Here is a 20904-nt window from a genome sequence, read left to right as displayed (position 1 = left end):
ATTTTTTTCTATTTAATAATATTTATTTCAAACTTGCAAGTTGAGTTAAAAGTTATGGTAATAAATTCATTTTTTTTTTATTAAAACTTTCACTTTAAAGAACAAAAAGAAGTAGGTTCAAAATGATTACTTTTAACATATTAAAAATCAATAATAATTTGAAAATAATTAATTATAAAAATTATATAATATATAATTAAAATAATTACTAATCTGGATATAATTAAGGAAATAGGAGTTGATGTTGGGTTGGGTTGGTTACATTTTTAACTTTATAATGCTATAACTCATTGAAAAGTGTACGAATCAACACAATTTTTTTATGAGAAATAATATTTTTTAATAATCCCTTTTTCATTCGACATACTTTATCTTAATCAGGGTATTAATAAGAAACTAGCAGATAATGTAGCTTTTGTAATTATCCACCAATTTCTTAGAATTAAACACTATCTACTGATTTGCATCGAAGCGTTTCTTATGATAGTGATTTTAATCACTGTCAGATTAAATCTGTACTGGACCCAACTATGCAACATCCCCACTATGCCGCGACCCCACTGTGCTGGGTTTTGTTTAAATGAACTTTCATAAAATAAAAAAATGTTCGAATCCTCTTTTGAACTGTCAAAACAACAAAAATAATCGCATGGCAAAAAATCAATTTTCCTTTTTTCAAAATTGAGAAACTTTTAAGAAAATTGCAAAAGAAAGTAAAATAATATATGATTTGAAAAAAAATATATTTAATTATATAATGTATATAGAGTGATTTTTTTTATCATAAAACACTCAATTACTTAAAGAATAAAAATAATTTAAATATTTTTTTTCTTTTGGTTATCTTTAGTTACACATTATTCTTAAATTATTAACTATGAAATACTTTTTAAACTCATGCCTTATGCTTAAAAAGTGTCAACATTGTTTTTTCAAATGAGAAAACACATANAACTCATCCCTTATGCTTAAAAAGTGTCAACATTGTTTTTTCAAATGAGAAAACACATATTTTGAGTTTAATAAATGATCTGTTTTTAATAAAATTTTATTTGTATATTAGATATAAAAATTTTGAATTAATATACTTGTATAATACATAAATTATTACAAATACAGTTCGCTAATTGTTTTTTATGATGTCGCTATCATATTCACGGAGTGTTTATTGTCAATTATGACTGAATGGATATGCTTTTTGTATTGCCAGTTGGTGTATTTAAAAACTCACAACAATGTACTTTACTATAATTTGTAATTGATGCTGCATGCTATGAACATCGACGTCAAAAAAACAATTAGCTATCTGTATTTTTGATTTTCTGATCATATTAAAAAAGAAATGTATCATATGTATATCAACTCAAAAATATGAAAATTTAAAGTATAATATCTAATAAATGAATAAAGTTATATTAAAAATTCAAATGACATTTATTATTACAATAAAAACAAACATTTTAATAAGTTTAAATTATGTGTACCCATTTGAAAAACCAAAGTTGATACCCTTACAATGCATAAGGGATGAACTTAAAAAGTATTACATATCTAATAATTCAAGAATAATGTGTAACTAATTGTAACCAACGAAAGAAAAAATGTTTAAATTAATTTTTTCTATGAAGCATTGGGTGGATTATGATATAAAAAATCGCCTTGTACAATAAGTAAGGAAAATGATTTCTATTGTTTTAATTTTTAGTAATAATTGATCTGTTTCTTTATTTACTAAACACTCTGTATATCGTTTGAAAGTACGTCCTAAGAACTTTAAAAATCTATTTTTATTTTTCCAACAATTCGTGAGCCATATCAACAGAAAAAATTATTTATTTTTGACATGTTTGAAACTGCAAACTGTTTAAGATGTATTTTCGGGGAGAAATTAATTTGTTTTTATATAAAATATAAGGAAAAAAATTTTAGATAGTAAAATAAATATTTTACCAAAATGTGTTTTTTTGTGTCTATATATAATATTCAGAATAATTTCTCTACATTAATTTTAATAATCTATACGCCAAAAGAACTCGAATTGAATCTAGTTTATTCTAGTAGTTTTAAAAATTGAAAAAATTCTACTCAATTTTAGAATCATATGTCTAAATTACGCAGTTATAAAAAAAGTTTTTAAACTATAACAGAGTAAACTGGGGTATAGGCGTACCACATTAACCGATAGACCCCCTAGTTTTTAATTTAGTATTTATGAAATTCCAACCAACTATTATACATTTATTAAGTTGATGTGAACTTTCTACATTTTAATTTCTTATTGAAATCAAACTATAATTATCAAATTATGAACAATTATTCATGAGATATTAATATTACAAAGTAAAATCAAGATTTTGACTCTGGTAAAATAACTAAACTATTTGTATATTTACTAGTGGACTGTATATAGGATAAATTTGATAGACAACAGCTAAATAGACAATTAAATTATAAAAGACAAACTAATTTATTTATATGATAACAATTTAATAACATCACTAAATAAAAACATGGATAAAATAAATTATTTCAATCATTACAATTTTAACTTTATTCAACATTTAAAAACTAAAAAATTGTAATTTAAAAAAAAAAAATTTATTTATATATGAATGTGTGCAAATAAAGATGCTTATGTAAACCAAACTATCATTGAGATATATTATTTAATATTTATCTTTTAAGCAAACATTCTTAAAACCAATTTTTTTTATTTATTAATTTAATAATATAGATATGCAGGACGGCAAGAGCTTCCTGATAATTTAAAAGTTCTGTTTCGTACTGTTGCCATGATGGTTCCCGACTATTGTATGATAGGTGAAATTAAATTGTACTCAATGGGTTTTAGTGATGCGCGAAGGTATTCATAGAAAATATTTAAATTAAGTTATATTGTTTAAACATTTTGTAATTTTTCCTAGTTTGGCGGAAAAGATAGTGGATACTTATAAGTTATGTTCAGAACAACTGTCATCTCAATCACATTATGATTATGGTATGAGAGCTGTTATATCAGTATTAACAGCTATTTCAAATCTGAAACTTAAATATCCAGATAAAAATGAAGCGCAAATAGTTTTGAGGGCTATTTATGATGTCAACATGCCCAAATTTTTATTAGAAGTATAATTTTTAGTCGTTAAAGTCTTATAACCATAACAATATCCATTGTTGAGTTGACTAATTTAATTTTTTTAGGATATCCCCTTGTTTATTGGTATTTACAGTGATTTGTTTCCCGGGATTCAATTATTAGTACCCGAAAGAGAAGAACTTATCGAAAGAATTAAAATAAATATAGAAAAAAAACATTTGCAGTGCACAGAATGGTATTTAGATAAAATTATTCAAGTATACGAAATGGTATTAGTAAGACATGGAATGATGATCGTTGGTGAACCACTTTCAGGAAAAACATGTTCATACCAGGTGATATGTTATATTATTGTATACTTAAATTATATATATTTATATTATAATATACTTTATTTTATTAAACTTCTCTCCTTCTTCTACTTCCTCACCTTAATACCAACTACTTGGGGTCGGACACCCTTATCCTAAACTTCCACTTGACACGATCTCCCATATCATCTATGCTCACATCAGCTGTCCTCAAATCGCATTCAATAGCATCCCTACATCTCTTTTTGGACTTCCTCTACCTCTTATTTCTTCAACATTTATTTCTATAACTGTTCTTGCGGCTTCCAATTAATCTCTTCTCATAACATGACTAAACCATCTAAGTCTATTTTCTCTTATCTTATCCACATTTGACGCTACGCCTATACTCCCCCTTAATGCTCGTTCCTTATCCTATCTTTTCTAGTCACTTCACTCATCCTTCTAAGCATTCTCATATCTGCTACATTCATTATCTGCTTTACTTTCTTATCAACCGCTCAACACTCTGAACCATACATCATAGCTGGCCTTATTACAGTCTTGTAGAATTTACCTATCAGCCTCATTGGAATTCTTTTATCGCAAAAGATGCCAGGCCCTTCTCTCCACTTCAACCACTCGCACTTAATTTTGTGTCTTACATCCTTGTCGATACCACCTTCTGATATTCCTCCTACGCTTTTTACCCTGGTACAAGTGCCATCATACATATCTTCTATGTATGTATCTTTCCCTGTGGATAGCGGATAAGAATACTTCCACGGTCCCTCTGCCAGTCGTAAGAGGCGACTGATGAGGTTGTGTCAGGTTGACAGCCGGCGTAATAATCTATGTCAAAAAAAAGTATGAGGAATCCTGAACAAAAATTTGGCGAATTGTCCCATTTTAGATGTACGCGGGGATAACAGAAAGCAGTTAAAAACGCAGAAGGCCTAAGGAATAAAGTGTTTGATACCAGCCGGATAATTTGTGCCGTAGCAGTTTCACGAGTGATGTGTACAGGTCTACCCAACGCATGTAGTGTCAACGGTGTAGGGACATCACCATTTAACTCTATGCTGGACTTGTGTATAAGGAAGAAAGATAGATACAATGTAAGAATAGGTACTTGGAATGTTGGAACATTAACTGGTAGAAATAGAGAATTAGTAGAAGTATTGAAGAGGAGAAAAGTTAACATTTGTTGTGTGCAGGAAACTTAGCGGAAAGGAGAGAAATCAAGGGAAATAGGTGAGGGTTATAAAATAATATACTCAAGTAAGTCTAGTACAGAGAATGGTGTAGGGATAATAATGGACGAGGAGATGAAAAGTAAAGTAGTAGAAGTAGCTAGGAAAAGTGACAGAATTATGGTCGTAAAATTCGAAGAAAAAGTGCTGAATGTAATAAGTGCCTATGCACCACAAGTGAGATGTGATGAAATAGACAAGGAAGAGTTTTAGTGAGAGATGGATGAGTTAGAGTTAGTGGAAATAGTCAACTTAACAGTACTTTATATAGACTTTACAATGTTTTATAAAGGGTTGCGCCAGGTGTGCTTTCGCATGTCCGATACCTGGAATCGCATCAAAATAATAATAGTTGATACTTAAATAGATAATTTATATAACTATTATTTTTCAGATTTTAGCTGAATCACTAGGAGATTTACAATTGAATCGGAAATTTAAAATGAAAGAATTTAAAACTTTGTATAAAATTATCAACCCTAAGGCAATAACAATGGGTCAATTATATGGACAATTTGATTTATTATCACACGAATGGCATGATGGTAACTAAAATTGAGAAATAAAAATTTAGTTAAACTAAATTTTTGTAAAAATAACTATATTTAGGTATTTTGGCAATTGTATTCCGAGAATTTGCTAAAACAGCTACACATGATAGAAAATGGATAATATTTGATGGACCTGTAGATGCAGTTTGGATAGAAAATATGAACACTGTTTTAGACGATAATAAAAAGCTTTGTTTGATGTCTGGAGAAATAATACAAGTAATATTTTTTTAAACAAAAGTACTTTGAAATGTTCAATGTCATATGTTAGGTAAAATTAATTGAAACAAAGCGTTTATGGTAAACTTCAATTAACCTTTGTTAATATTTTTTTGTTAAAATTCATTAATTTATTTATAATTAATTTAAGTTGTAATTTCAATGTAAAATACCAGTTATTTGTAGCAAGGTATTCGAAATACCTTTTATTTTCATAATAAACTCAATAAAGTGACTAATTCGCAGTCAAAGTCAAAATTTACATTAATTTTTTTTAGTCTTTTTTTATAATAAATTGCTAAAAGCGTTTAATGCTAGTGATAAAAGTCACGATCTAGCTGCAATATACACTGGAGTCCAATATTCTTACTATGTTTATACTATTAAAAAGAAAAAGAAAATTCAAACATTAAAAATGGTTTTAAATATGAACTAAGTCAAAAAGACTATTGTAATTAATAATTGAAATTGTTATGATTTATGATTTATTAACAAAGTTTTAATCTATTAAATTTGATATGAGTTATTTAAAATAGATAAACCAGTAGTTAAACTAGTACAAGTAGCCAGGAAAAGTGACAGAATTATGGTCGTAAAATTGATGTTAGAAGAAAAAGTGCTGAATGTATTCAGTGCCTATGTACCACAAGTGGGATGTGATGAAATAGACAAGGAAGTGTTTTGGAGAGAATTGGACGAGGTGATGCATGGGATACCTGTCAATGACGATGCGGTGATAGGTGGAGATATGATTGGACATGTAGGTAATGAGAGGAGAGGATATGAAAGAGTACATGGAGGGTATGGTTTTAGTAGAAAGAATGAAAAAAATTTGCAGTATCATATGATCTTGCTGTGGTTAATACTTGTTTTAGAATGAGGGAAGAGCATTATATAACATATAAGAGTAGGTGGAATAGATCACAGATCGATTATTTGATGTAGAAGAGAGAGAGCGTAAAGCGAGTAACAGATTGTAAAGTTATACCAGGCGAGAGTGTAACTGCACAACATAGACTGATGGTAATGTAGTTATGGTGTACTGGTAAAAGAATATACAAAGACAGAAAAAAAACGGGAAGAAAATCGAAAATCCGTTGATGGAAATTGAAAGGGAAAAATGAAAAAGGATTTGTCAAGATGGTAAAAGAGAGGACAGTGTGGAATGTCGAAGGACACATAAATAATGTGTAGAATAGATTTGCTAGTTGTGTAAAGAATACTGCAAAGGAGATTGTTGATGAGAGTAGGAGTAAAATGCCAGGAAACAAGGAAACCTGGTGGTGGGATGAGGATGTTCAAAAAATCACAAAAAGTAAGAAAAAGCAATTCAAAGTATGGCAGAAGAGCAAAAGGAGAGAAGACTGGATGGAGTATAAACTCTTGCGTAAAGAAGTCAAGTGTGCAGTAAAAAAGACGAAGTTTAAGAAGTATGATGAGTTTTATGATAGGCTAAGAACTAAGGAAGGCGAGAAAGAAATCTATAGACTTGCAAAGATAAGAGAAAAAAGGCTTAAAAATAATAATTATATAAAGTGTATAAAAAGTGTTGATAATAAGGTACTCTCGAGTGTTGATGATGTGAAAAAAAGGTGGAAAGAGTATTTTGAAAAATTATTGAATGAGGAGTACCCAAAAGAGATATTAGAGGATATCTCGTGAAATGATGGACCGGTAGATTTAATTAGTGAGAAAGAGGTATCGGACGCTGTGACATCAATGAAAAAAAATTAAGCAGGGGGACCAGATGAAATGCCAGTAGAAGTAAGGAAAATATTAGGCGGCGTTGGCATAAGGAACTTTTAAATAAAATCTTAATAGAAGAGAAAATTCCAAATGAATGGAGAAATAGTAGTGTGAATTGTGGTGTCAAAATTTAAAAGTAAAGGAGAAATACAGGAGTTTGGAAATTATAGTGGCATAAAGCTTATGAGTTGACACGGTACTGTGTTTCCCTCAGCCGCACATCACCTTATCAACCTAAATAAAAGTGTATCGGGATCTGAATCATAAGTGCACGGTGGCCTAGTGGTAAGGTTTGTCTATACGACGCTTTGGGTCGCGGGTTCTAATCCCGTATCATGCCTCTTTTTTTCACATGATTTCCGGTACACTTTCAATTCCCGGCGGCCGTGTTAGAGACATAGTATGAAAATTTGGGAAAAGGTAATTGATTAGAGAATAAGTGGAGCCAGTATTAAGAAGACCAAACAAGAGATGGAGAGATGCTATTGAATGCGATTTAAGGACAGCTGATGTGAGCGTAGATGATGTGGGAGATCGTGTCAAGTTGAACATTAGGATAGGGTGGTCGACCTCAAGTAGTTGGGATTAAAGCGAGGAAGAAGAAGAAGAGTAGTTAAACTAGAAGATTACAATAGTACTTAATGACTTAATATACATTATTTGATTTTAAAAAAGTTTATAATTACTTTATTGCAATTATTGTGGGATATGATATTTTCTATATAGATGAGCAGTAAAATGACAATGACATTTGAACTTGCTAATTTGGAACAAGCTTCTCCAGCTACTGTATCTCGTTGTGGAATGATTTATTTTGAACCAAAATCATTAGGTTGGCTTGCCTTTTGGGATTCATATAAACAACTACTTTCTTCAAAATTGTTACCTGATCAACAAATCATGCTAGATGAAATGATAAAATGGATTGTTCCGGCAGTTTTTGAATTTATTTATAGAAATTGCAACCTATTCTTATTTACTTCTGAAAATCATATGTTTAATGTAAGGTATTATCTATGTTATAAATAAACTAAGTATTAAGTTACGTGGTATTATTATAGTCCTTCACAAGATTATTAAATTCACTAATAAAAGAAGAAGCTGGAGTTGGTGTTGCTTCTACATGGTTGATGTGTACGACAATATTCTGTATTATTTGGAGCATAGGTGCTACAATTAAAAATGATAGTCAAAAGAAATTTGACCTTTTTTTTCGAAAATTAACTCTGGGAAATGTAGAACAATATCAAAAACCAGCATCATATAAGCTTACGAAGAATCATCTCTTTCCTGATAATGGCATAGTATATGACTATATATATGATAAAAAAAATAACGGTACTTGGATACTGTGGTCTGAAAAATTAGACATGAAAAGAATCCCAGCAGATGTGAAAGTAAATTTATTTCTTGAATTAAGATTTCTTAAGCTATTTACTTAATGTATAGAATAGGATTCCCATTACTTTTGAAAATGTGAAATTTTATATATATATATATATCCTTTAAAATGATAATTTACTAGGAAAAAATATTCCCTCTAAAATTTTAACTGTGCAATTAACTCATATTAAACTAATTGAATAAGAATAACCTGTGCCATAAACGTTTTAAAGTTAGAATTTGACTATTTTTTTTAGGAGAAATTTATTATTTTTAAGAAAATTTATCATAGTTAGTATATTTTTAAATATAAAAACATGAAATAAAATGTAGTAAATACATATAAAGAAATGTTTTAAATTTCTAAAGCAAAATAATAAAAAAAAAAAGATAAAAATGTCTAAACATTCAATAGAAACAAATAACTACTTTCACAATACTTAACTTGTATTTTCAAAATAAATGTTTGATAATTAATTCAAATCCATGCTACAAAATGCAATTTTTAATTTAAAGCTAATTAAGTTAAATGAAAAAAAAATATAGATATCTAACGGCGATTAAAATCACTATCATAAGAATCGCTTTGATGAAAATCTGTGCTCATTTTAAGTAATTGGTGATTAATTTCAAAAGTAAACGTTAACATTTAGTAAAAATATTGCTATTTTGAATGGGCAAGTAAAGTGTCAAATTTTCAAAAACTGTATGTCAAATAAAAGGGAAATACGTAAGGTGTTTATATAAAAAAAGTTATTTTGGTTCGTTATTTTTTTAAGTAGTTTTATGGCAGCTTTAAGTACCAAAAAATTACGTAACAATAGAAGATGATTTTTACAAGAAATTTACATTTTTTGTTCAATTACGGAAGATATTTGCATATATAAGATTGGTCGTCGGGACAAATTTTTTTTTAATTTATAGTATGTAACATAAGCTTTATTTTATCATATTTTTAAAGGATGCAGTATTTTCAGAACATTTTCATAACTTGAGTTGAATAGTTCCACTTTTTATATGTATTTTTCAAGTTTTGAGGAGGCGTGTTCGGGGAGTATTAAATCCAATGTAAACTAACCGAATGAAATGGGAGAGGTGAGAATGAAACCTAACATAAACTAACAACGTTTTCTAAGAATTTTATCGTCGACTATCAAACGCTTAGGTAAGCATATTTCCAACATCACCACCATACCATCAAAGGTACCACCATACAGTAACGATCATTGTCGTATGCATTTAACTATTACATACTATTTTATTATTTAAACTATCTGCTTTTGATTTATGTACTAAATAAATGAAATATAATAAGGATAAAGTACTAAAATAATTAACACATTTTTTTAATAGTAAAATTATACATTTAACTTATCATTAGTATTTCATATAAAAAGTTTTTAAATCATTTTTAGAAAAAAACAAATTATATATTTCATAAACTTCATTAGTCATTGGATTATATTCAAATATTTTGTCGTGTACAATTAAGCAATATGCTGTACTGTTGGTCGGAAAATTTTCATCAGATTCAAATTCTAATCTAATATCTACTGATGCGTTTTTTTATTTTTCATTTTGTCGTTTAGTCAATGCATTGAGCAATTGTCTTGAATTCTGTTTTTGTCAGCATATGACACGCCAACTCCTTTTCATAGAATGCCTCTTGGAATTGGGAATACATGTGATATGGTACAGCATACTTATCATTCGGTAAGTCCATTCGCAAGTTATCGTAAGTGTACAATTCCGAGTTCAATTATATTTTTAGAGATGATAACGAACAATGGTCAAATCTACTACTATCTTTGTTTATTTTGTTTTTTCTATCCACTGGAAAAGCTACAATAAAAAATCTCAGGCTCTCAGTCTGCGATGAAGTTTTCACTGTCCAGACTTGTCTTTTACTATTTGGTAGCCGCGATTTTCATATAGATCCCAACTTCGAAATGCTATTTAAAGCGGTGTTGAGGTTTCCAGGATTTTGAGCATGTCTAACCGCATGGCATCCGACACACTTACATGTCGAACTATCCATATAACTTTGTTCAAAATAATTTTACAACTTGATAAATTTTCATTTGTCGAGTAAATACAGTTTAAATCTGTATCACTCCGTTGCAAAATTAAGTCTTGACGAAAATTAACGATGACTTTTTTATGATCCTCGGCAAATCCTAATAATAACAACACTCCAACCAGCATTTTCAAAGAGTGTATGATCATTCAGTGAAAACGTGACGTATCCTTTTATTGTAGACATTATCCCAGGCATTCGCGATCTATCTATTTCTATTGAGTTCAATAAATATCTTATTTCAATGAAGCAATGAGCTAGACAATTGTTACCAATTGTACATCTGAGCCGGCAGGAACTCCCAAGAGTTCTCCAACTATCAAGAGGTAGGAATCAGATCGAAGTGTGTAAACATCTTGCTGTTGAATACATATTCGTATCTCATCATTATTCGATTTTGCGCTAACCGAAAACGGTTGATAGGAAAAATAATCCAATTTCACTATGCGGTCTTCATTGTGCAATGTTTCCATTACTTCTAAAATATCGTCTATTGTTAATTGTATATCCCAAAGCAGAAAGAATGTCAAGGTTTTTATGTCGTGTCTCTTCAACTAGTCGTTGTTAATGATTGGATTTTAATATTACTCTTGGTTTTATTGAATCGAAGAGCCATCACGTATGTGTAGACGTATGGTAACAGGTACACCTCTAAAATTAATTGCTTTATCGTCTTTATCTGTTATTTTAACAGTTATAGAGTATAGTTGATTGGATATTAATGGATAGTGAATCAAATTTTTAGGATTTTCAACAATGCGATAACCAGCTACCACTCCTGGATTAAACTCGTGAACCGCATGACTTCAAATTCTGTTGTCAAATGCACCATAGGCAGCATTACAATTTATTTTTATACTAGTTAAATTATTTATGTTAGCAACTTGATCCGATATATGTATTTTGTTTGCATCAAGTATCTTTTGATGAAAGCCTAAAATACCGCCTATACTAAATTTAACGTTGAAATCTATCTGTCTACTACATTTTAATTTAAGATTTTAAAGTGTTTTTATTATCCTTCATCATGAATGAGACTTAATACGACTGAAAACGTTCTTTTAGATATTTACTAATGTCTTTAAGTTCATAAGTGCCTCGAGGCACTTTAATTTCTATGTTATTTTTAAGAATCTCGTTATTTGTATTTATCAAAGTGACTTGTCAATATTTGGTATTGATTTACATCTGTAAAATCCTAACAGCGCAACGTCTGGTGCTCCAGTGAATTCTATTGGTGGAAAAAAACTTTATGTGACTTCCGACGTTATTTCATGTAGCGTAGAGTCAGCGATTTGAATATTGTGATTTTAAAAACTTTAAACACAGCTGACCGCAAACATTTGTGTTATATTTTTGTTTCTGATTATTATTATTATATTTTCTCGCAAAATCTGGTGATATATTTTTCAAGTTCCAGCGGAGGTGTTAAATTTCCGAAAGAATCAAAATACACCACGTTCTTGCTTTTTTTGAAATACTCTACCCAATGCGTTCCTTTTCCACTATCAATATCCAAATTAACAACTGCACTTTCGTATATTTTGGGTTTGATAGGCAACTAATCTCCTGCAAAGATGCCGCGAAAGTGACTGATTCCGAATTACTCAGCATATTTTATAATATCTAAATCGCTAAGTGCACGTCGTTTGGGTAGTATTGATGTTAATTTTTTTGATGTTTCAAATAGAATCCTTCACCCTTCTTCTTCCCAACATATGGATGCAAGTATAATGAATTACCCATTTTCGCTGGATTATTCGAATCAGCGTTTTTTTCTGATTTCGTGAGCAGCTCTTACAATACTTGATACTCCACCATCCAACGATCCTACAGCTGAAAGTCTAGAAACAATAGGAATGAGTAGTAACACACCACCAAATTTAGGTACTTTGATAGTGCGAGGTGTTTTAAATTTTTGTTATCACTTTTCGGCAACACAAGCTGCTGCTAATGCTAAGTTTGCCACACTGTTAACATCTTTTGAATTACACATAGTTTTACGTAGAACTCGGAGTGCTCCACCAAAACCCATTCTAATATTTCTTTTAGCTTTTATGATATTTTTTACAGCATATGCAACAGCTTTTTCAACGAATGAACTATTGTTCGCTTTTACGTGGTCCCATGCGCGTTTTTCCAATTCGTAATCAGCCAAATGACGTTCCGATAAATCATTTGTTCTTACTTACGAAATATCATGTTCACGACAGGCTGCATCGAGTTTATTCATTCTAGGATCACTACGTGCTAGTTAACGTGTAATGCAATAATACGCTCAATATATATATATATATTGACACGGCCACGGCGTTGTCACATGTTTGACACCCCGCGGTCGTATCAGCTCCTTCTCAGCCTCCGCTTCACTGTAAACCGGACCGTTACACACACGCGTTATCGTCGTGGTGTAAAGTTCAACAAATGCCTAGCGTCGAATACCCCGCTGCAATAATATGTATTTAGTCAGTCATCTTCGTGACACCTATCACATTGGATACACCGTCTACCGAACCAACCAAAACGCCACCGCAAATTCGGTTAACTTTTATTATTCTGTCGACGATTTCTAAAAAGTATTAATGTTATTTTTTTGTTCGACTATAGTTTTTCTTGAGCTAAAATTCTTGTTTTCATTTCTCTTATTAAACGGCTCGACGCCAAGTAGAAAATCAACCAGTGTTACTTACTTTATTCCTCATCAACTTTTATCTAAACAATATATATATAAAGTATAGTTTTACAATAAACTAAAAAAAAAAAAACCACTCGTAATAATGCGAACAAATTAACTTAACATTTCGCGAGTCGATTACGTTTGTCGTTATCGGCCGTTTTTTTTTTTAAATATTAAACACAGCTATATACATGCACAGGTAAAATGTAGTTTTACAAAGTCGTACACTAACATAAATTCAAACAGATGGAATAACCAGTTAAAGTGTACATCGGAAACAGAACAGAATGCATCATCAGTAGTACATGTTCGGCGGCGGCCTTATCACGGTGGGCGGCTGATATCGAGACATACACGGGTGAGCGCCAACCTAGAGCGTAGCGCTGTGCCGTGTCATAGTCTTTTATTAAGTTTTGTGCCTGGTCCGCAATAATGATATCCTGGAACAGACATTTCAATCGGCAATCTATTGCCGAATTGACAATACCGCGTTCTACACTTCGCTTCATCGCACGTCTTGTCCATACCATATTCAATTTATAACTGATGAGTGTTTTGAGCTATTTATTATTTATACTCATTCGTTTGATAAGTTATAACGTGCGGTAATAATGTTTTTTGAGAAACAGATAGTTTTTATGTAACACAGACGTATCTAGAATTCCAAAACAACTAAGATAACACTAATATGATTATACTTTACAAACAAGATGAAACAAATCTCAAACATGTTTATGAAGATCATTGTTACAGTGATTTCTAATAGTCGAAGATGATGACCTCAATAATGGTCAATATCGATGTGGGCTTGATGTATTCATGAAAAGGATAATGTCAGTGGAGTCTCACCATCGTGTACAGTTCCGATGACTTCATGGGCATTCTCTCTGGGCAATGCTCGTTTTGACGCATCATCGCCATCGTCTTCGAACAAACACCATTTGTAATCGCCTAGGATAGATGGTTCCAGACGATGTGTTTGCCGATGCCCTTAGACTTGATAGGTTCACTGCCTTCCATGTCATATGTGTAGCACTTTGATCGAAGTGCAGTGATTTCAAAGACGGTGAGGCTACTAGTCTCGTCTAAAAACAGGCCAGATATCTTCTTTCTATCGGTGAAGTCACAAGGGTGATCTTTGGGCAGGCTAGATGTGTCCACGTGCACCAGTAAATCGGGGCTGTCAGCTAAATCCTGATAGAAGTCGCTGACTCAGAACAGGTATATGAAGGAGTCTAAAAAAAATTAAAAATATATAAATATTGTAAAAATATTTCCAGTGTACGATTGTACCTACCAGTATTCATGTAAACCAATTCGATTGCGTTGTCATAATATGGTTTTATTACGTCATAGTAGTACTTGTACATTAGCGTCTTGCTAAACAACATGTACTACAACCAAAGTATATTGGTTTGATAAACTTGACAATCTTTCTGAAGGCGCACAACCTTTCAGCGTATTTGATACACTCGTTAAAGGTTGGTTGTTTACGAGGTTGCTTAGACGTTCGGGACTGGAGATTAGCTCAATGCAGATGCGTTTCCGCATGTTCTCCATTGTTTTCCCTATAAAATGTAAAAATTTATCGAATTCATTAGTTTGAAAAATGCTATTTCAAAAGCATTTGTCGCCTTTTTCCTCATTTCAGTGTTCAACTCAATGTATGGTTTCAACCAAGCACTTTGTTGAAACTCTAAAACGCGGTGCACCTGCAGAACAAATATTTATATTAATATCATCGCTTATAGTTTGCAGTCCGTGTGCGATTGCATGTTAAAGATTAACGTAGTGTACGACGTACCGCTGTTTCGGTTTCAAAGTGGCCATGAGTTTGGTCTCTTTGAAACCCGGTGGTATATCGTTACCAGGCAAAAACGACAAGTCATTGTGCTCGTCATGCAGATCTTATGGGTATGATACGTCCACTTCATATATAACCAGTGTCCAAGAGAAAATTGAGGTCGGTTAGAGGGTCTGTTCCTTCATACCACCGGAAGCCACCGTACGGCATGGGCTGACTCATAGCCCACTCGTAAAAGTTATTGCCTCCTTTAAAGGAGGCGATGAACCGGAAGGTGATGATGAACCGTATGGAATAGTTATTGGTCACGTATTTCTTGATCGAAATATACTTCTCCTCGGAATTCGGTATGACCGAAATTCTTTGGTCGTCTTACTCCAATTCAATGACGATTAAATGTGCGTCGTAACCTGAAAGATTTTGCAAAAAGCACGGCACAAAGTTGACCATCTTCACCTTTAGGTTACACACATTGCACAATGTTTGTTTGAATTGACCCGATAAATGGCAGTAGTCTACAACTTTAGGATTGGAATCCTTAAATGCTGTGCGGCACAAGTCACATACTACTTTCTCCCCGTGTCTGCACACATCATCGACAGACATTCGGATGGAAACTTAGGTTTTACGCAACAATTTGGAAATGTTGCGAGTCACTTCAGTTACAGCTATCACTAATGCCTTGTATCTTTTCACGATCCTCGGACTCACGGTATATCACGGGCGATTGCGGTATACCACAGCGTTCGAGAAGCTCAGAGGATACATCGTCCGATGTTTTCACGATAAAAATGACTCATAGGATGGTGGGTGTGCACAGTCCTGGTTTATGCACCCATACGATCGTCTGTTTTCTCCAGTAAGTCTTCAAAATTGGCTTAGATGGCGAAAGGTGGTAACGTTGCGTCTTTACTCACGCGTAAAATTCTTACTGCTCTCTGCCGGCATAACGAGTAAAATAGGCTTGTTCTTGTCACATATTAATGTTTATTGCTTCAACGCTTGACTACCTCGATGAATATGCTTTTTAGGCTGATCATCAAAGCTGGTGAAGTAATGTTTGCAAATGTTATGCGACCTTGGTGTTTTTTTTTAAACGAATTTTTCTATTCAATAAAAAATATTATATTTAATTATAATTACTTACTCTTTTTCTAATAGTTTATTAATCATATTAGTAGTTGATATGTATTTTTTAAAGAGAGGCTCAGTTTCAAAATCTATGTTACTAGTATAATGTATAAAAAGACAGCGCAGCTAATAGGAAACAAATGAAAATTACTAGTTTCGTTAAATATTTTTTTTGTATATTAATACTATTTGGAATAGCTAACTAAAGTATAATACTGAACAAAATTATAAAATAAAATGAACTTTTACTAACTCAGTTATAAATAGCTTGTTAAATTTTATTTTTTTTGTAACGCGTAATAACTTAGTTAAGATATAACTGGTTTATTTTGCATTTTGTAGAATTATTTTAAAATATTTAAATAAAATTAAAATTGTGTTATAGTTTATTACACAATGATTCGTAATTTCTAATAAAATTCCTATAACTGGTTCATATTTTAATTATTTATTTTATTTGAATAAATAGGTAGGTACTTAGTACTTAATTTATGGCACGCTTTAGCTGTACACTCAACTTTCGAGGAAAAAATAAATGTCAAATAATAGTATTATTCAAATGTATAATTCTCTAAACTGATAAACTATCAAATAGATCTAAAAATAAGCTACAAGTTCAAAATATTTCCGGGTATTTTTGTTATCTAAATGTCCCAGTGAAATCAAATAATTTCTAGATATCTTTGTGTCGTCAAATCTTATCAAATTAACTTCATTTTTGTCATTTATTTAAAATACCATATATTTTATAGTAAATAAATACAATATATTATAAAAAAATTAGGCATCTTTTTTTTTTAAGTCGAGGGGTGTCCAGACATGGTGGACACCCCCCAAAATAGGCCACTGAAAACAAATGTGACAGAATAAGAAGTGTTGAACCGGTTATATAGTAAAGAATAAAATGCGTTAACGTGAAACAACACCAGTGGTGTCATTTTTCTCATAAAATGTATACGACAGTGATTGTTACTGTACGGTGATACCTTTGAAGTTGGAAATATGCTTACCTAATCGTTTGGTAGTCGATGATAAAATTCATAGAAAACGTTGTTAGTTTATTTTAGGTTTCATTCTCATCTCTCCCATTGCATTAGGTTAGTTTACGCTGTATTTAATACTCCCCGAACACATCTCCTTATAACAAACAGAGAGGTAGGCGAGTGGGTTGGCTAGAGGGGACCAGTTCTCTATTTTACCCTACTTACAGATTATAAAAATTGTAATATTTTGGGGATTGCCTCCATTTACAGAAAACGAGGAAAATTTAATTATTTATTTATTTGAAGTTAACGCCCGATTTGGGTTCAAGTACAGTATATAATATAATAATTAGATAACAATATTAACACTAGATATATATCATTACTCAAAATTACTAATTAAATATAAAATAACACAAAATTATAACAACAGTTTATAAATAACAAGTCATAATATTTTGCTTAAGAGAAAACAGATAAAGTAGAAAAAGTAATTACATTAAGCATGACAGACTTTTAAAATCAAATAGATCAATATTATTTAATATATTGCATTCTCTAGCGATGCAATCTAGGGGGTTATTATATCCATACAAAGTGTGGTGAAACATTATTGAAAATGTGGGACAAGAACGAGACGGGTATTGAGGAACATGGAAATATATAAGATGCAATAAAAAAGCTTTTCAATATGTAAAGAAAAAGAAAGGTTAGTCTGAAATGTAATTCCAAGATCATGTATGTTGTCAACTTCTTTAAAACACTTATCATTAATGTAATACATATAATTTAGACGGTTATGAGAACTGTAGAAAGAAATTTTTGCACATTTAGATGTATTCAGTATTAACCCATTATTAAAACACCAGGTACTTAAATTATTAAGGTCACTTTGAATCTTATTACAGTCATCAATTGATTTGACATTAGCATATTTATTTGTAAAAGGTTTAGAAATTTTTAAAAATTTTAAGGGTATGTCTTCAATTAGATACGATTTGTAATCTTTCGACTTTTTATAGAAAGAAATCTGTCCGGTGAGAGATACGCATCGTAATAAAATTAATACTTTTCATCTTCACATAGGAACTAAAAAAACCCAGCACAGCAGGGTTCAGTATAGTGGGGACGTGGCATAATAGGGTCCAGTATAGGTTTAATCTGACAGTGATTAAAATCACTATCATAAGAAACGCTTCGATGCAAATCTTTAGATAGTGTTTAATTCTAAGAAATTGGTGAATAATTACAAAAGCAACATCAACTTCTATTTCCTTAATTACATCCATATTAGTAATTCTTAAATCAAAAATATAATATTGCTGTAGTCAGGGTAATTAGGTATAAGTATTATAATAATTACGTAATAATACTGGACGCGTTTATTACACAGACAAACAATATTATTTAATATTAATAATAGTTTAGCTATATAGATTTTAAGATAAATAGATATTTTTTTAAGTACGTTACTTCTAATAAAATAACGGTGACCGTTGACATAAGAAGTTTAATTTTTCAGTCTATGTTTATTTGCGCCTAAGCGACCGGTATAGCGCGACCTGTCAGACGAGAAGAGGAAGCGCCGCGATCGCCATCCGGCGGTAACACCGGAAATGCAATCCGACTGTGACAATAAATAATTTTTTAATTATATATTATATTATTAATTGTTTTCAAATTATTATTGATTTTGATTTTTAATATGTTAAAAGTAAATATTTTTAACCTACTTTTTTGTGAAAGTTTATAATAAAAGAATAGTTGCTATTTTAAATCCCTCCCTATGAGCAAGTTAAGTGTTAGATTTTCAAAAATATGATATAAAATGAAAAGAAAAATATCTAAACTTCCAATATGACAAATAATTAAGTTGATTTGTTAATTTTTGAAAAAGTTATAGTATTTTTTCAGAAAAAAAGTGAAAAAAATGACGAAATTAATCGAATTTAAAAATTGTAATTTTGTTGGAAATTTCCCCCATTTACGGGGAACGAGTGAAATTTTTTCAATTTTTGAGGGTAATGTCTTCGACTAGATACGATTTGTGATCTTTTGAATATATTTCATCAAAATCAATCCTGTTAGAGTTGTGAAAAAGACGTAAGAGACACAAAAAGAAAACACATCATGGTAAAATTAATTCCTTCTTAGCTTCGCATCGAAGTTAAAATGATTAATTCTTAAATATCGAATTTCCAGATTTGTACTGTATTTTTTTTCTGAATATTGCCATAACATATTGAAAAATAAATAAAATAAATAATTCTTTTTTACATTAAAACCTTAAATATTTACCTTTCATTTGATATAAATTTGTTGAGAATCTGACCCTTTACCTGCCCACAGGGGGGTATTCAAAATAGCAACTTTTGCACAAAAATTTAACTTTTTCAATTTATGTTTCAAACATATGTTAAAATAAATTTCATGCTATGTACTATAAAATCAAAAAAAAAAAAAAATTTGTCCCGACGACTTATCTTCTATGTGCAAATGGTTGCCGTAGTTACAAAACATGCTATTTTTGTATTAAAATTTTTGGTATTGTATTTTAATTTAATTTAAAATACCTTATAAGGGGGTACCCTGATTTTCATGAATATTATATAAATCTAATTGACATAGAATATAATGTTAAACTTTTACTGTATTTAGAAAGATATTGATATTAATAAAAGATTTTCCTAGAAAAAAAAGTACTCAAATTCAAACTTTAGCACGGGTTTTTCATTCTCAATTGAGATATAATTTTTTTCATTGTAGTTTTTTATTTTAATGCTAGCACTCTGATATAAATTTCATTATTTTTGGCGACATTTTATTATACACATATTAAACTACTATTATATTTTTTAATAGGTATATTAATGTAAAACATACAAAAATACAATTTTTTTCTAGTTTGTTTAAAATAATGTGACATTCTTATCGTAGATAAATGAACTTATTATTGGAACGGATGAAACAGTAAAGCAACAGTATTTTCTTAACATATTATTGAAATACGAAATTCCTCTACTTTTTGTTGGACCAACTGGAACAGGAAAATCAGCTATAGTCTTAGACTATTTAATAAATTTATCAAGAGAAAAATTTTTAGTTAATGTACTTAATTTTTCTGCACGTACCATGGCTAACACCGTACAAAACATTATAATTTCAAAATTAGACAAGTACATATATAACACTTATAGTATATTAGTAAAATAGTTATATATATATNTCTCGAAGGTCCTGGTGTACACAAAAAATATAGAAGTCCATCTAGCCAAGATACCATCATTAATTCATGTAAAACAGTTATGACATAAAATAATAACTACAAAATAATAACTTCTTAATAGTTATAAGTGAGCTCATAACGCCAATTTTTACAAAAAAAAAAATCACCAATTTTAGAAAGTCATTAAAACTCAATATTTTCACATAATGTTTTTGTAAATTTTAAGTTATAATAAGATTAAATCTAAAATTTTAATCGATTAAGTCAATATTGAATAATCTATTTGTTTTTTAAGGTTCTGGCTATTTTTTAAATTTTTTATATTGAAATAGCCATAAAAGTGAGAAGGTCATAAAAAAAAACCAGCACAGTGGGGACGTGGCATAGTTGGGTCCAGTATAGATTTAATCTGACAGTGATTAAAATCACTATCATAAGAAACGCTTCGATGCAAATCTGTAGATAGT

At 30.6% G+C, this 20904-nt stretch overlaps 1 protein-coding gene across 4 annotated transcripts in view; it reads left to right on the top strand.

Moving 5' to 3' along the window:
* LOC126899129 (dynein axonemal heavy chain 3) overlaps positions 1–20904 on the top strand; it is a 236275-nt gene that overhangs the window by 117806 nt on the left and 97565 nt on the right. For all 4 annotated transcript variants that reach the window (XR_007702488.1, XM_050673685.1, XM_050673684.1 and 1 more), the window contains exons 26-33: positions 2735–2863; positions 2925–3126; positions 3202–3432; positions 5035–5185; positions 5250–5410; positions 7883–8158; positions 8218–8553; positions 20149–20387. Coding sequence is in view for 3 of the 4 variants with exons in the window: in XM_050673685.1 (XP_050529642.1) it covers positions 2735–2863; positions 2925–3126; positions 3202–3432; positions 5035–5185; positions 5250–5410; positions 7883–8158; positions 8218–8553; positions 20149–20387 (1725 nt within the window). In the remaining variant the exon portion in view is untranslated. The remainder of the gene's footprint in view (positions 1–2734; positions 2864–2924; positions 3127–3201; positions 3433–5034; positions 5186–5249; positions 5411–7882; positions 8159–8217; positions 8554–20148; positions 20388–20904) is intronic.

The sequence above is a fragment of the Daktulosphaira vitifoliae genome, unplaced genomic scaffold (assembly GCF_025091365.1).
Source record: "Daktulosphaira vitifoliae isolate Bord-2020 unplaced genomic scaffold, ASM2509136v1 Scaffold_2, whole genome shotgun sequence".
Taxonomy (NCBI): Eukaryota; Metazoa; Arthropoda; class Insecta; order Hemiptera; family Phylloxeridae; genus Daktulosphaira; species Daktulosphaira vitifoliae.
This window is presented reverse-complemented; position numbering and strand designations above follow the sequence as displayed.